Source organism: Cotesia typhae, unplaced genomic scaffold (genome assembly GCF_013202065.1).
Source record: "Cotesia typhae breed Kobodo isofemale line unplaced genomic scaffold, CoteBio_Ctyphae contig_30, whole genome shotgun sequence".
Taxonomy (NCBI): Eukaryota; Metazoa; Arthropoda; class Insecta; order Hymenoptera; family Braconidae; genus Cotesia; species Cotesia typhae.
In genome coordinates, this window is record NW_027423739.1 from 689,432 (window position 1) to 705,946 (window position 16,515).

At 31.1% G+C, this 16,515-nt stretch overlaps 4 protein-coding genes across 4 annotated transcripts; 3 read left to right on the forward strand and 1 right to left on the reverse strand.

The window, feature by feature from the left end:
- The first annotated feature begins 289 nt into the window (after positions 1-289).
- Positions 290-988, forward strand: LOC141526000 (sentrin-specific protease 5-like). The gene has a single exon (XM_074240711.1). It carries the CDS (start codon positions 290-292, stop codon positions 986-988), a length of 699 nt encoding a protein of 232 aa, XP_074096812.1.
- Positions 989-6,060: 5,072 nt separating this feature from the next.
- LOC141526004 (putative cytochrome P450 6a14) lies at positions 6,061-8,197 on the forward strand. Its single transcript, XM_074240715.1, has 2 exons — positions 6,061-7,507; positions 7,579-8,197. The coding sequence occupies exons 1-2, from the start codon at positions 7,231-7,233 to the stop codon at positions 7,740-7,742; spliced, it is 441 nt and encodes a 146-aa protein (XP_074096816.1). The 5' UTR covers positions 6,061-7,230; the 3' UTR covers positions 7,743-8,197.
- A 5,075-nt stretch (positions 8,198-13,272) lies between these two features.
- LOC141526001 (uncharacterized) lies at positions 13,273-14,006 on the forward strand. Its single transcript, XM_074240712.1, has one exon. It carries the CDS (start codon positions 13,273-13,275, stop codon positions 14,002-14,004), a length of 732 nt encoding a protein of 243 aa, XP_074096813.1. The 3' UTR covers positions 14,005-14,006.
- A 247-nt stretch (positions 14,007-14,253) lies between these two features.
- LOC141526002 (uncharacterized) lies at positions 14,254-15,615 on the reverse strand. The gene is made up of 2 exons (XM_074240713.1): positions 15,348-15,615; positions 14,254-15,258 (listed from the first exon to the last, which is right to left on the reverse strand). The coding sequence occupies exons 1-2, from the start codon at positions 15,576-15,578 to the stop codon at positions 14,254-14,256; spliced, it is 1,236 nt and encodes a 411-aa protein (XP_074096814.1). The 5' UTR covers positions 15,579-15,615.
- Between the last annotated feature and the right edge of the window lie 900 nt (positions 15,616-16,515).

Genomic DNA, 16,515 nt, shown 5'->3' on the forward strand with positions numbered 1-16,515 from the left:
CACTGGAGCAGAGAAAAAAAATTATTGGATCTAAGCAAGTAATGATAAACTCCTCTGATTCTGAACATTGTGAAAATTCACTAGATCGAACCTTACAATGCCCAAAAAAAGATTTTTCGAATACGAAAATGCTAAATTTATCAGATAAAACGAATAATGTTGAAAATCTTGAAAGTAGTCGTGAAAATAACGATAACACTGAAACTAACAATTTTGACAACTACGAAGTCATTGCAAAAGAGAGTGTCGACAATTGTGTGAAAAAGTAAAAAATACACAAATTGAAGTAATGAAAAACGGTCTCATTGGTGATGTTAATTACTACAAAAACCACGAGACTGAGAATATAAACATCGGTCACTTCGAATTTGCCAAAGAACAAGTTGCAATATTTAAAACGTATGATATTAATTTGAAGATGATGCACTCAGTAATCGACAAGAAAGGTTGGATAGATGGACAAGCAATAGATGTCTACATTGCAAACCTGATTAAAGATAATGACAATATCACATATTTGCCAACTGATATGGGCGGTTCGATTTTAGGTAGAACAGAAGAGAGTCGATGGAATAAACAGATGAAAATATTGAGTCCATCAGTTAATTTAGGTAATTTAATTTTGATGCCATACGTATTCTTCAATCACTGGAGATTACTTGTAATCGATACAAAAAATGAGAGTTTAGAGCTGTTAGATCCATATGAACATACTGGTGAAAAAATGGAGCGTGTTCAGGAAAAACTGACAGATTATTTCAAGCATTGCCAAAAAAATTTCAGCATGAAAAAATTAGAAAATGTGCAGTGGGCAATCACATCATCGCTTAAGAATAGACCATACCAGAATGATGATGCAAGTTGCGGGGCATATGTGACATATTACATGGAATGCATACTTAAAAACGAAAACTTTGAACAGGAATTTGATCCGGAAAAATATCGATTACATATAGCAGAGGAGATTTTAAAAATTCCGAATGTGTAACAAACAAATGTTTATACTGTTTAGCACGCATTAATGAAAAAATAAGCAACGAGAAATTACATGTAGATTGTGCCATCGTGTTATTCATCAAAAATGTGTAAAAAGATATTTGAGAAATAAATGCACAGACGCAGTAGAAAAACTTCAGGTTGAGAAAAGTATAGCAGACGATAGTTTAAGTTGTTTCTTATGTGAACGATACATAAAAGATTTTAAACACAATTCTTAATTTGTGTCAAGAATTTAGTTTCGAAAACATTAGAAAAAAGATTAATTAAGAATAATAATTAGTTCCCTTTATAGATCAATACGGTAAATTTAGTAATAAAATTATGAAATAATCGTATTATCATAATTATGAGATAGTAAACGTATTAAAATAATAATCATAATTATTCTATTTATCTACACTGAAGAATAAATAAGTTGTCTGCAGGAAATTTTAATCTATAATTCGGTTAGCACTGATGCGACCAAGAATACTCTTTCCGTCGATATTAGTAATAAAACATAACATAACTATTCAAAAAAAAAAAATATTAAGTATAAACGGACCTAATTGATAATTCGGTCAGCAGTAATGCGACCAAGAATAAGTTATCCGTCCAATAATTTTTATGTAGTACAAAGATTGAAAAAAACTAACAGTTTGATCTTTCTTTAAAGTCAATTTAAATAAATTGCAGAAATACTATAAGTTCAGAATTCGGTCAGCTATAATGCGACCAAGAATACAAGTTTCATATGTATTAAGAATAAGAAATTATAGCACAATTTTTCTGTTAGAAAAAAAAATAATTACCCTGAATATAAAAATATTGAGACAAAGAAAAAAGTAATGAAAAGTATTGGATTGACTAGAAAACTGATACTTTTCAATACTTTTTTCTATATCTCGATACTTTTTTTTTTATCAGGGTAAAGATGTACCTGATTGATAATTCGGTCAGTAGTAATGCGACCAAGAATGTTATCCGTCCAATAATTTTTATGTAGTACAAAGATTTAAAAAACTAACAGTTTGATCTTTCTTTAAAATTTATTTAGATAAATTGCAGAAATACTATAAGTTCAGAATTCGGTCAGCAATAATGCGACCAAAAATACAAGTTTCATATGTATTAAGAAAAAGAAATTTTAGCACAATTTATCTGGTAGAAAACAAAATAATTACCCTGAATAAAAAAAATATTGAGACAAAAAGAAAAAGTATTGAAAAGTATTGTATTGACTAGAAAACTGATACTTTTCAATACTTTTTCTATGTCTCGATACTTTTTTTTATCAGGGTAAAGATGTACCTGATTGATAATTCGGTCAGCAGTAATGCGACTAAGAGTGTATTTTTCTTGATATAATTTATTTTAATATTTAGCAATAAACGTAACGATGAAATTTAAATCATTAACAATGATACGCAATGTAATTACGCAAATATACTATGTTTTCTTCGGTCAGCTGAAAAATAACCAAGATTGGGAAAAAAAAACATGAATATAACACTATAACAAAGTTATAATACCATTGAGCACTTACCTTACGTAGAAACAAGTAGTACCTAAAAAAAATCTAAAATCGTTAGGAAATTTTAATCTTGGATAATAAAATCGTTCAAAATTTTCCATTAAGTCAATTTTTTAACATAACTAAAAATAGTATTCGGATATATTTCCGAGAAAAGAGTCGGAATAAATATAGATCGATAATAGATTAAAAAAAAGTAGGGTGGGACACTTGATAAAGGATATTAGAATGACAAGTAATGTTCGATCGATGCATATCGAACGAACAAAATAAATACTAATATCCTTTATTAAAAATATGGTGGCCTCCACGTGGCGTGTCCTGGGCAACGACCAAAGAACTACAGAACGAGAATTGCAAAAGGATTAAATAAAATTGCATGAATATAAAGCGCAAGAGTCTTGTAATTTGCAAAGTTCTAAATTCTTTGGCTCGGCTAACACCATCACATATTAACTAAATCTTCAGTAGAAGAAACCAACGTTAGTAAACCAGCTAATAGTTAACTAAATCTTCAGTAGAAGAAACCAACGTTAGTAAACCAGCTAATAGTTGCAAATCGGTCGCTTCCAGGAAAGTTAAGAGTCTAACAATTTTTGTCTAATGACGTAAAATAGTTGTCCGCGTAGTTCAAAAAATAGTAGCTTCAAACGACCTTTCAAACTATTTTTAAATCATTTTTTTCGAAATTCTTAAGTCTTTGGGGTGGGTCGAAGGGTAGTTCCGGGGGAGTTATTGTCTTGATTATTTTTTATATTCTGTGGGGGTGTAAAAGGAGTGTTTAGAAAAAATCTCAGCTTCAAACGACCCTTTGAACTATTTTTTTTTAATTTTTCAAAAAATTTTTAAGTCTTTGGGGTGGCTCGAAGGGTAGTTCCGGGGGAGTTATTGTCTTGATTATTTTTTATATTCTGTGGGGGTGTAAAAGGAGTGTTGAGAAGAAATCGCAGCTTCAAACGACCCTTTGAACTATTTTTTTTGAATTTATTTTCAAATTTTTAAGTCTTTGGTGTGGGTCGAAGGGTAGTTTTGGTATTTTGAGAATCCAATATACTATTTTCCGGGCTCTTTGACTTATTTTGAAACTGAAAAATCATTTTCAGTCTCAAAAGCAAAAAAATTTTTTTTTTGATTTTCGTTCAAAAAAAACATTCAGAACTTCAGGTACATAATTATTCATCTTATACTTCTATTTTCAATTTTAAGATTTGGTGATTGTTTATTTCGACGGTCACTATAGCTCGGGGTGTGAAATCAATATTAGATTATTTTCTACTTAGTGGATTTTTTTTTTCTTAGAGTAAATCTAAGGTAGAAAAATTTTTTTATGAAAAATGTTAATTTTTGGATAAAAAAAATTATGAAAAACGTCAAGTGTTGGATAAAAAAAAAATTTTGGAAAAAATCTCAAAAATTGAATATTTTCGAAAAATTTTTTTTTAATTATTTATTTTATCCATAGAATACGAAACAAATTACCAAAAATTGATAGGCTAAGTGGATAAATTTTATTGCCGATTTTCTATCAGAATAAAAATTCAAGTTAACATTTAAATTGCGACAACTAGTTTACTTTTAAAAACGTAAAACTAAACAATTACCTACGAATCTTATATATTTAACAACTTTGTGCAGGGAAATTATGTGAACTAAGCTGAATTTAGAATAGAATAATTTTTTTTTAAATCCAAATTTTTGAAAAAAAAAAAAAAAAAAAAAAAAAAAAAAACATTTTTCAGAGGTTAATATTATTATTATTCTTATTATTATTATTTATTTTTAATTTTTAAATGTCAACTTTCCATAAAAATTTGTTTTTTATTAATTTGAATTTTCGCGCTTAAAAACTACAAGATGGCAAGGAAAATAATAATAATCAACAAGATGACAAGTATAATAATAATATTAATAATGATTACTTAGGGAAATGACTTTGGCCTGCTGTGATCGCTAACCACCTTGTTGTGCGGAGTGGTCCAGCAGTAACGGATGGAGCTCAGGCTGGGCCCTCGGAAAATCGGACTCCGGGGATAACCCCCCCTGAACATTTAATAACATAATAATAATAATAATAATAATAATATTAATAATGATAATATTATACTTTTGGAAATTTTTACGTTCAAAACAGACCTGCGTACGTCTGGTTTAACCGTACTTATTCTCCGATATCGTCTTGTACGGTCAAAACAGACTTGATTTTTAGTGACATATTGTAGACTTCAAAGAGTTTGGACATTTTTACGGTTAAAACAGAACTCGAATTTTGACTCGGGATAGTTTGAGACTTAAATCCATAACTTTTTTAAAACTTACGTCAAAGTTTAAAATTTTACACAGAATATTCTTGTGTTACGTCCAACTTGGGACCTAATTAATTAATTTATTTTCGGCCCAAGCCTTTCGGCCTATAGACCGAGATCTTAATTTTAACTTTGTCTGGAAAGGTTAAGTTGATAGATACGACTAGAATTTTCGATTGCAAAATATATTCAACACGGGCTGATTACATTTAAAATACATAAAGACAAAATTTTAAATTAATCTAATTGAACAATACTTATTCTTTTCAAAATATAAACAGAGTGACCAATTATTACATTTAAAGTACGTAAAGACAAAATTTTAAACTAATCTAATTGAACAATACTTATTCTTTTCAAAAGACAAAATTTTAAACTAATCCAATTGAACAGTAAACAATTTATAATTAGTACAGTACCTTATTTTTTCAGAATATATAACGGAATGACCACCTTTTGAAAAATTTAGGAAGAACAGTTTAAACAAAATTTTGAACCACTTGAAAACAAAAATTTTTATAATAGCCGAACTCAAAAATTTTTTTTGTAGTGATTGGACCGTTCACCGAGAACTCAAAAAATTGCTAGACGTTGATCCGTTTAGCGGACTCTCTAAAAACTAGTAGTAGAAATCGTAGACGTGATAGCCGTAGTGGCCGTTTTTGTGAAAAACGTCTCCTTATATAGTTTGGTGGTCATACCCTAATTGTATAAGTCCCGATAGGACTTCCCTCCAATGAGGATACATTTTCCGGACTCTAGTCCCATCCCCTTAGGAAAAGCGAACAGGACACACCCTGATGCAGGCCTGTGTGTGTGCGCACCCACACTCATGCCGGCATGTACATGTTATTTTATTCTATTTAGTTAAGAATACTCTTAAAATTATAACTTAAATTTAAAATTAGTTTTATCTTAATAGTAAAGCTTACATAATTAATTAAAAATTTGGTTTTAGATGATTCCCTCATTTTATTCCACAAATAGATATCGTTTGTTAATGAATGTGAAGCTTTAGATATTGTTATAGACATCATTTTTTAAATAATTTTAGAAACAATGTTTTATTGTAAATTCTTCGTTTTTTTTTTTTTTTTAAATTATATTAGTTAATTTGAAAGAATAGTTTTAAAAATTAAAATTTATTGTAGAAATAAAGTTTTATTTTTATATTTCAGATAAGCCTAAAATTATTTGTCTAAAAAAAAAATAAAAAAATGGTCTTAGTTTATCATATTTGTTAATGCTATCTTAAATGCACATTTGGATAAGATATTTTTTCGATTTTCTTTTCTTCGGGGAAGTACCCTGTCCTTTTAATCAGAGCCCTTTTATGACCCCTGTAAAAGTTTTAAAAGGGTCTTAGACGAAGGTCATTGAAGATGCATTAGCTGTTTGTTTTAGATATATATATATATATTTTTTTTTTTTTTTTTTTTTTTTAAGAATGAAGATTAGATTTTATGGTCGCCGGAAGTTTAAACTAGAAAATAACTACTTTCTGAAGAGAGAAAAAAAATATAATTAAATAAAAATATCAAAAGATTCTTCGGACGCAACACTTGAAAGAATTCCATCAGAAAATATCAACCACACGATTATTCTGTTTTTATAAATAATGTTAAAGAAGTAGTAACTTTGATGGATAATTTTCAAGAAAAGCAAAACATGCGATCACGTTAAAAAATATGATTCAGAACTTTGAGGTTGTTTTGTCCATTCAACTATTTTCCGACAAATTCTGTTATTTTTTTTACAGTTTAAAAATAACTTTTACTACTAAATCTCGAAGTTTTAGAATTTTTGACCGTTTGGAAAGCGAGATATTTAATAATAAATATAGATATTTAGATGTTTAATAATAAAATTAGAAGATATAAAATAATGTGAATACATACAATGACATAAGCAGTAATCACGGAAATTCAAATTCGAAAACTGACCGTGATAAATAAAAATTATATCTCCAGAGACACTTCTTTCAAAAATTGAGCAAGCTAATAAAATTTCCGATTTCTTCATTATTTTTTGGCAGGCTATATATTAGCAATGAATAACTATACCGAGAGTTTCAAGAATGAATGGTGAAGCTTAAAAGTTTGTAGTTTACAAATTTTTAAATAAAAAATTTTTGGGAGCTACGGTTTTTACGTAGATTGAAAAAATAAACCAAAAATAATTCGATCCATCTATTCATGGAGCTTAGTTTTTTCAAGTTTAAATTCTGATGGTTTCTGCTGTGTAATTGTATGTATTTATCTCATTTTATAAATTTTGATTTCTTCTGTTTGAATTTTTTCGGTTAAAAAAATTATGGTGAGAAACCGGAGCCCAGAGTCCAACCACACCATAAACTTTTCTTGGGTTATGAAAAAGTTTTTGACCTCTTCGCTTTTGGCGACGGCTTAAATAGAAATGATAGAAACTAATTTAATTCCAGAAACATTGAGGAAATATCCTCCAGCAACATTCTTGGTAAGACGAGCAGACGCGAACTACACTTTTAATAATACGAATGTCACAATAAGAAAGGACATAAGAGTAATGATTCCTGTGATGGCGATTCATCGCGATCCAGCGATTTACGGAGATCCTGAACGGTTTGATCCTGAGAGATTTTCTGAAGAAGAACTTATAAAGGGGCGTCCTATGAGTTTTCTTGCTTTTGGCGACGGACCGCGGAATTGTATTGGTAATTATCATTTACACTTGCCAGATTATTAGTTCAAAATCTACCTTTATGTAATCAAATACATTTTTCAGGTGCGAGATTTGCGAATCATCAAACTAAAGTTGGTCTCATCAAAATTCTCCAGCATTTCAGAGTAGACGTGTGTAACAAAACAGAAATACCTTATGAAGTAAATCCTCGAAGTTTTTTGCTGGCTCCAAAAAAAGGAATTTATTTACAATTTTCTAAAATTTGAGCTTATGTTTTATATTAAGAGTAGTATTTTTTTTTATATTTGTCACTAAAAATGATGAATAAATTTATAAGTTTGGAAATTTATAAATATGGAACTGGATTTTAAATCAGAGAAGATAGTTGTGCGTTATACCATGTTAAGGTAGTACCTCAGATACCACAAGTGTCAAATGTCAAGTACAAAGTCTCTTCTGATTTACGTAGTAGATTTACCGATTTAACATTGCATTAGAGATAATTTTTGGTAGTTTTGAATTAATTACTATTACATTTTCCAAAGTTGTACGTATAATTATGCAAAGTATTCTATATGCTTTTTCTTTTTAATAACTTAATTTTTTTTTTTTAAATCTGAACGCTACTTATTGTATAAATAGAAAAAAAATCTGTGATTTTTCATAAAAATCAATAGTAAATTGTCTTTAAACTTTAATTCTAAATGATAAAATCGTGACTTTGTAAATACTGCTGCTAAATTATTAAATATAAAATCACATCAAAAAAGTTTCGTTTTCGTTCTCAGTCATCTATAAACAACTCGTATCCAATTTTCTTATTCAATAAATCATAATAAGTTAACTTCAAAATCAGGGATAAACAGTAGCTTTACTCAATCTGTTTTTTCAGCACACCAACGTTATAGTAAGAAAATGTCTTTATAAGCAAGAATTAGTTCTTCATTTCAAGAACATTCGTAAGGTCAGCAACAATCAATATTACAAAATCCACCTGAACAGTACTTTTAAAATACACTAGTCACAAAAATTAAGGGATATAAAAAAAATTCCAAATTTTTTGGTGATTTTCAGCGAGCTGTAACTCCGAGGAAAATGATCGCACAGAAAAAAAAAAAAAAGCAAATTGTAGCTCCAAGTGTCTAGTTTTTAGATATGACCATGAAAATTTTTGTCATCGTCAGGTCTGGAGAAATCCTAAGAAAACTACTGAAAAAAATTTTTCGAAATTTTTTTCGTCTTAAAAAGGTCTACGGGCTTCAAAAAATTTTTTCGATTGTTTCGTTTAAAAGCTCTTTTAGTAAATTTAATACCCTTTAATTTGACGTAATCAAAAAGCCTGTACGATAATTTGCCGCGGAGTTATCGTCAATCAAAGCAAAAAGTTTTTTTGACTTTGGAAATCAATAACTCTGGAAATAATGACCGTATAGGAAATCGAAGGAGGGTTTTGAAAACTACACAATATTCTCTATAAGAGAACGTAAACCGCTTTTGAAGAAAAAATTTTTTTGAATTGAAAACTCGGACTGAAAAAAGACAAAAATTCGCATAATTAAGGATATTTGGATAACTTGGTATAACTTTGGATAAAATGGATGAACGAAGGATATCGTTGGTAATTTTTAACTTCAAGGTGTCCCTTAAAATCCCTAAGAAATTCAAAGCGCTGCGATTTTTTGTTCATAGTGCCCAGAAGCTTCAAATTCTGTGTTTTCGCAAAAATCACCATTATGAGCAATTTTGTGATTTTTATTCATTTTTCCATTGAAAAAAATTTTTTTTTTCAAAATTCTTTATTTTTTCGATCAAAGAGATTGATTTTTCAAGAAATTTGAAAAAAAAAAAAAAAAAAATTTTCAATTTTTTTCGAAAATTTTTTTCGAAATTTTTTTATCAAAAATTTTTTTTTAATTTTTTTTTTTATCGTCTTCAGAATGCTTCACTATTGTTAAAAAAATTAACTCAATTTTTTCTGTCGGCTACAACTGCCTTAGTTTTAAATCTCATTTTAAAAATTCAATAAAAACAAATTGATATACCCCCGCGGAGTTCGGCTTTTCCTCACACAAAACTTGAATTTTACGTTTTCTTTTTAGCCTAAATTCCTTACGTGAATTTTATGTAAGCTTTTCTTTGATAATCACCTTTTGATATGCCTCGTCGACATTTAGCTGCCACAGATGTGGCTCGCATTGTTACCCTCCTTCAAGAGGGCTACAGTCAGGTGGAAGTAGCAGCTTCTATGGGAGTGAGCCAGTCCGTTATCAGTCGGGCCTATGCCCGATTTAACGCGACTCAAAGTTACGATCGTCGTCCGGGTCAAGGTAGACTACGAATCACTACCGAGCGTGATGATCGAGCTATCATTCGAGAAGCTCGTCGAAACCCTACTGCGCATGCCCACACGATCGCTCATCAATTTCGCAATCGTCGACAACGTCCTCCCCAACAACACATATCGGCATCGACGGTTCGAAATCGCTTTCGAGAGCAAGGACTACGCGCTAGACGCGCAAATCGCGTGCCTATGCTCACTCCACGACATCGCCGAGCCCGATTGGCCTATGCTCATGATCATCACCATTGGGGTCGTAGACAGTGGACCAGTGTATTATGGACTGACGAATCTCGATTTTGTCTTCATGGCAGCGATAGACGATCTCTCGTTTGGCGCCGTCGTGGAGAACGAGATCGGGATGGTTTTACGAGACCAGTTACAGCTTTCAATGGTGGATCAGTCATGGTGTGGGCAGGCGTGTCCTTCAATACCAGAACCCCGTTGGTCATCGTTCGTGGGACGTTGACTGCCGATAGGTACGTCGACGAAATTCTGGAGCCACACGTCCTGCCTATGCGCACACGCATGGGGGCAAGACGGTTCATTTTGATGCAGGATAATGCTCGTCCTCACACTGCAGTTCGTACGCGAACTTTTCTCCGCGCCAACAACGTAACAACGCTTAATCATCCAGCGATGAGTCCTGATTTGAACCCAATTGAGCATGTTTGGGACATGCTTGGGCGTCGATTGCGGCGAGACTATCCGCAACTGCACAATCTTCATCAGTTGACTCAAGCGTTGTTACGTTGTTGGCAAGGAATTTCGCAACGTGATATTCGACGATGCATCAACATGCAAGAGCGTTAACGAGCTGTGATTCGGAACAGAGGTGGCAATACACGGTACTGAGCAGTTACTGCCGTGCGTACAGAGGTCATTCGGCAGCTGCAAACAGACAAACACGCAGACAAAGACACACACACACACACACGTGTGTGTGTGAGAAGCGTAAATCCGAGCGAGCAACCTCCACGTGGTACGCTTTGGGTAACGCTAATGCCGGCGGTAAAACAACAGTCGAAAAAATTGAGAAAATTTCGAAAAAATTTTCGAAAAAATTGAAATTTTTTTTTCAAATTTCTTGAAAAATCAATCTCTTTGATCGAAAAAATAAAGAATTTTGAAAAAAATTTTTTTCAATGGAAAAATGAATAAAAATCACAAAATTGCTCATAATGGTGATTTTTGCGAAAACACAGAATTTGAAGCTTCTGGGCACTATGAACAAAAAATCGCAGCGCTTTGAATTTCTTAGGGATTTTAGGGGACACTTTGAAGTTAAAAATTACCAACGATATCCTTCGTTCATCCATTTTATCCAAAGTTATACCAAGTTATCCAAATATCCTTAATTATGCGAATTTTTGTCTTTTTTTCAGTCCGAGTTTTCAATTCAAAAAAATTTTTTCTTCAAAAGCGGTTTACGTTTTCTTATAGAGAATATTGTGTAGTTTTCAAAACCCTCCTTCTATTTCCTATAAGGTCATTATTTCCAGAGTTATTGATTTCCAAAGTAAAAAAACTTTTTGCTTTGATTGACGATAACTCCGCGGCAAATTATCGTACAGGCTTTTTGATTACGTCAAATTAAAGGGTATTAAATTTACTAAAAGAGCTTTTAAACGAAACAATCGAAAAAATTTTTTTGAAGCCCGTAGACCTTTTTTAAGACGAAAAAAAATTTCGAAAAATTTTTTTTCAGTAGTTTTCTTAGGATTTCTCCAGACCTGACGATGACAAAAAATTTTCATGGTCATATCTAAAAACTAGACACTTGGAGCTACAATTTGCTTTTTTTTTTTTTTCTGTGCGATCATTTTCCTCGGAGTTACAGCTCGCTGAAAATCACCAAAAAATTTGGAATTTTTTTTATATCCCTTAATTTTTGTGACTAGTGTATTATAAAACCAATTTTAACATTATATTTATCATAAACTTATTCGATACTCTATGTACTTCATAGAATTGTTACATCTAATATAGCAGCACAGCAGGCGGGAAATTCAAGGCAAACGGATAACACCAGAGTTAAACAGCATTGAGCATGGTTGGTAGTTGGATGGTTGACCGCTGGTGTTACATCCTTACAATAATATGTAATTATTTTTTTTTTTATTTTATTTTATTATAGAGAATTGCGTACGACTCTATCAAGTACTACAACCATAAAATTAAGCAAAATAATTAATTAAAAATAGTAATGGGTTTTCAGACCTGACCATGTCTGATCAGGCCTGATCAGGTCAATTCATGCCTGATCAGGCATGGTCATTTTTCATGTCTGATCAGGGCTGAAGACTCATGCCTGTTCATGTCTGATCAGGTCTGATCATTTTTTCCCGGGTATACTTAATGTTTTGGAGTGAACACGTGTTGATAAGTCATTGTGAAAAAAATAATTTAACAATATAATTAATACCAAATAATGGGAAAGTGTTCAGTTCCTTTTTGTAAAGGAAAAGCTACTTTTATTTTTCCAAAAAACGAAAAACGTCGGATTCTTTGGGAAAAAGCCATAAGTGTCAATTTTCAATCATCAAAATCATCAAGGTTATGTTCGATCCATTTCGAAAAAGATTTAATTATTGAAAAAAAAAGAGAGTTTTTATACAGGTATGAAATTAATTTATTTAACGTAGATTTATATTGTAGTAATTTAATATCCGTATCAAGTAACTTTAATAGGTGGTTTTTTTTAGGAGTCACAACATCCAAGAAGTACTTAAAACCTAATGCTGTACCAACACTTATGTTGGAGCTTGAAGCAGAAAAATCAAGGCGTTCTGAAAAAATTTGGAAAGCTCTTTTCGAAGAAGATTCTAATAATTCATCATCATCATTGCCTTTGTCGCTTTTAGATGATCCAATAAATATCTCTGAAAATATTGCCAACAGTTTGGTCGAATCGCCGATAAAGAATTGTATATCATCAGTACCATCATCATCAAATGAAAATAATGAAATTACTGAGCTACAAAAAAAAAAATAGAGCTTCGAAGTTCACCAATAAATAAAGAAACATTGATAGATCATCAAATTGAAGAGCCATTTGCATTAACTCATATTCAAGATTGCTCAACAATCTCAAGCATGTCATACATAACCACTGATTACTATAATATCGATGTACAAATGGAAGAAGAGGTCTATTCATTGCCATTGTCAGAAAGTACTAATGCAGATTACATGGAATCAAATCATGTAAAATCGTTGGAAGTAAAAAAACAAAAATCTTCTGCCGTGAGAGAAAAAAATGTTTTAGTTCAGTTGGTATCCAAGTTGGCCGTGGACCTTTATCTGTTCAATCAATTTCTCACCGAGATGATGTAATACATTACTATACTGGATTAGGAAATTATGCCAAATTTCAATTTGTGTATGGTACATTAAATGATTATGTTGATCGCATTAAATATGTTAAAGGTCAAGTTAACTCTGTAGAACCTGAGGACATGTTTTTGTTGATACTTATGAAGTTACGAAGAAATATTCCAGATTTTGGATTGAGTATCTATTTTGGAATTAGTGAAGCTGTTATCCGCAATATTTTTAATACTTGGATCCATATGATTTACCAGCTTTGGTCATTGATAGATATTTGGCCATCCCGAGAAGTTGTCGACTTTTATATGCCAGAAGGATTTAAAAAGTTATATCCATCAACAAGAGTCATTGTTGATGCTATTGAAATACCCATTGATAAGCCATCAAATCCAATAGCTCAACAAGCTACATTTAGCACATATAAGAACAAAAATACTGTGAAAGTATTAGTGGGAGGATCGCCTGATGGCATTTTATGCTATCATTCTGCAGCGTATGGAGGTAGTACAAGTGATAGACAAATAGTAGAAAGATCGGATCTCGTTAAAAAATTTCAAAAAGGTGATTCCGTAATGGCAGATCGTGGTTTTAATGTGCAAGATATTTTTGAATCACAGGGAGTAACTGTCAATATACCTCACTTTTTGAAAGGTAAACAACTTCCAAGTGTGAGAGTATTATCCGATCGCAAATTAGCATCGAAACGGGTACACATTGAACGATTAATTCGGCTGACAAAAACTTATAAAATCTTACGAGAACCTTTGAATCCAAATTATACGCGTCTAGCTACGAAAATTTTTTCTATATGTCTAATATTATGCAACTTTCGTGAATCTGTTGTTAACTCGGCCGCATAAAATGATATCTCCAAGACAAAGGAGACACACTTGGAAAATTTTAATAAACAATTAACTTACATTTATTTCGTGTACATTTTATTTTGTAATTAAAATTTGTATATTTAAAACGATTCAGTTCTGCTGTATAACTAATATAACAATAATTATACTTTTTATAAGAAAATATAAATATGATTATTAATACACTAACTTTTATATAAAACGTAAATTTTCATTGCTTCTTTTTTACTTTTTAAAAATAGTACTCTAATTTTTATATAAATAACGATCTAAAATAGCAACACGAAAATAATACTCAAAGAATTTTGCTAAACGTTGAACCATTAATGTTATGAAGTTGTCATCACGGCGAATAGTTATAACAATTGTTTCAATTGTTGTATATACTATAAAATTTGCAATGTATCTGCCTGTAACAAAAAGCTGGCCTTGAATTTGGTAGTAGTACAGATGGTTTTTTTTTAATTGTAAATTGTTTCTTTCGTCAAGATACAGGTATGGCAAAGTTTTTTCCGTTATAGGAGAGAATCTACGGGAATAAGGACACTTAACTTCTACTACTGTGTCATTTCCTATGAGCCCATCTGGAGAAGCTCCTAAAAAAGGGTGAGTTGGACTTATAAATAGTCCGCATTTATCTATTTTAATACCAATGGATTCGTAGATTTCCAGCGCTTTACTTTCATTTTCTTTACCCCAATCTGTAGACTTTGATTTAAACGTTTCTTGATTAATCAAGCTAGTAGAAAATTGTACTTCGGCTTCTTCATCTCGAATTATGCAGCATTTATAAAAATTACTGACTGTGATTCTATTTTGACGATATTTAAACCAACTTTTACTTCGACTTTGCTCTCTTGTTTCTTCTTCAATTTTTTTTATATCATCAGTGGTTATTGACAGTAGTTTAAATTCATTTAACAGCTGCTCTTCTGGATTCACATTTGTGTAGTCATGGTCCCAAATTGCACAATATATATTAGCTGGTTCGAACAGACGAAGGAATGGCATCGTTGTTCGGTTAGTTGCAGCAAAATTTATTGCTCGATTGCGTTGCTTTTCGCAGTACAATTGTTTGTTCATAATACTTGAATCTAAAACGACTGGATCCGAAAATGGTTCAAGATTTTGATTTTTTTTTGGCAACAATTCAGCTTTGATGGGCGAGCCAAAAAAAGATTTTGCCGGCTTATGGAATGATTGAAGTTTTTGAGTACAAACTGTTCTCAAAGTAATTTTCTTATCTCTACCCTAAAAGTAACAACCAAAATTGTTAAGGTACAATTTTCTAGTCATGAAAACTAAATTATTGCTAAGATTTGTAATATCAATCCAATTACCATTTCTTCCATTGCCCAAAGAAGTACTGCGACGTGTTTACAATGAGCTGTATCACCACCACCTACAGCACATTCGCAATGAGTCCCTTCCATAAAACCAGTATTGGACATTTGAATATCACATTTATATTGTACTGATTTTTTCATTTGGGCCAAACAATGTCCTTGAATGAAAATTGAGCTGTTACTTTGTGCTATCCTGGCATGAAGAAGATATCGATTTTTGTACATTTCTTTGCCAAGATTTTTCAGCACATCATACCTGCAAAAAAAATTTACTCTTTGTTACATTGTCATACATTCTGTCAATTAAATCATGCGTATTATTATCATTATGAACCTCTGCAAAAAAAGTTCTACTCGTTCCTTGGTTATTAAAGGAATTTTAGTTGCGGCATTAATATCTTTATAATGCGTATTGTCTGGTGTCCAGAATACTGCATCAGGATCTTGTTGATGTAATTGGAAAAAACCTTCATTCTCATCCGCAAAAATTAACCTGCATAATTAGTAATAGTAACTTTTTTTTTTAATTAAATAAATTTTGTTATTAATTCGCTAATTAAATATTGTAATGACATACGATATTGTTAGGTTAATTACCGAAATTTAATATTTACATACCGTTCTTGTAAATTTTTTTTTACCTGTGGTACGAAGTCCACGTCTTTTTAATTCATGCTTTAATTGTTCAACATTCCAGGTAAAATATTTGTTTTCTTTATCCATTTTTTTGTAAGCACATAACAGTCACTATTATTAACTTCAAATATTTGCGCGACAAAAATGATCTATGCTGCTGCCCCTGGCCCGAGTTTGACAAAAACGGATCCCCATTAAACGAAGCATGATCAAGTTTCTTCATGAAAGCTTAATGACGGATTCACTGATGTGAATCTATAAACATAACAATGTATGAAATCATATATTATATAATTAGAGCTGATAAGATATAATATATATATATATATATATATATATATATATATATATATATATATATATATATATATATATATATATATATATATATATAATATAATTATACATATTTACATTCCATAAATTCAAGCGAAATCGTTTTTTCTCGGGTTGAAATTCATTCGAAAAAATTTGGGGTACTCAATGACGCGCGCCAAGTACGATAAAAAAATTTTTTCTTAATTTT

Bases quoted from the DNA above. Each gene is read 5' to 3' on its own strand.
- LOC141526002 (XM_074240713.1), bottom strand. From the start codon at position 15,578: ATGTACAAAAATCGATATCTTCTTCATGCCAGGATAGCACAAAGTAAC. The intron at 15,259-15,347 runs GTAATTGGATTG...TGTTACTTTTAG, and splicing joins TTTGGGCAATGGAAGAAATG to GGTAGAGATAAGAAAATTAC.
- LOC141526004 (XM_074240715.1), top strand. From the start codon at position 7,231: ATGATAGAAACTAATTTAATTCCAGAAACATTGAGGAAATATCCTCCA. The intron at 7,508-7,578 runs GTAATTATCATT...TACATTTTTCAG, and splicing joins CGGACCGCGGAATTGTATTG to GTGCGAGATTTGCGAATCAT.
- LOC141526001 (XM_074240712.1), top strand. From the start codon at position 13,273: ATGTTTTTGTTGATACTTATGAAGTTACGAAGAAATATTCCAGATTTT.
- LOC141526000 (XM_074240711.1), top strand. From the start codon at position 290: ATGAAAAACGGTCTCATTGGTGATGTTAATTACTACAAAAACCACGAG.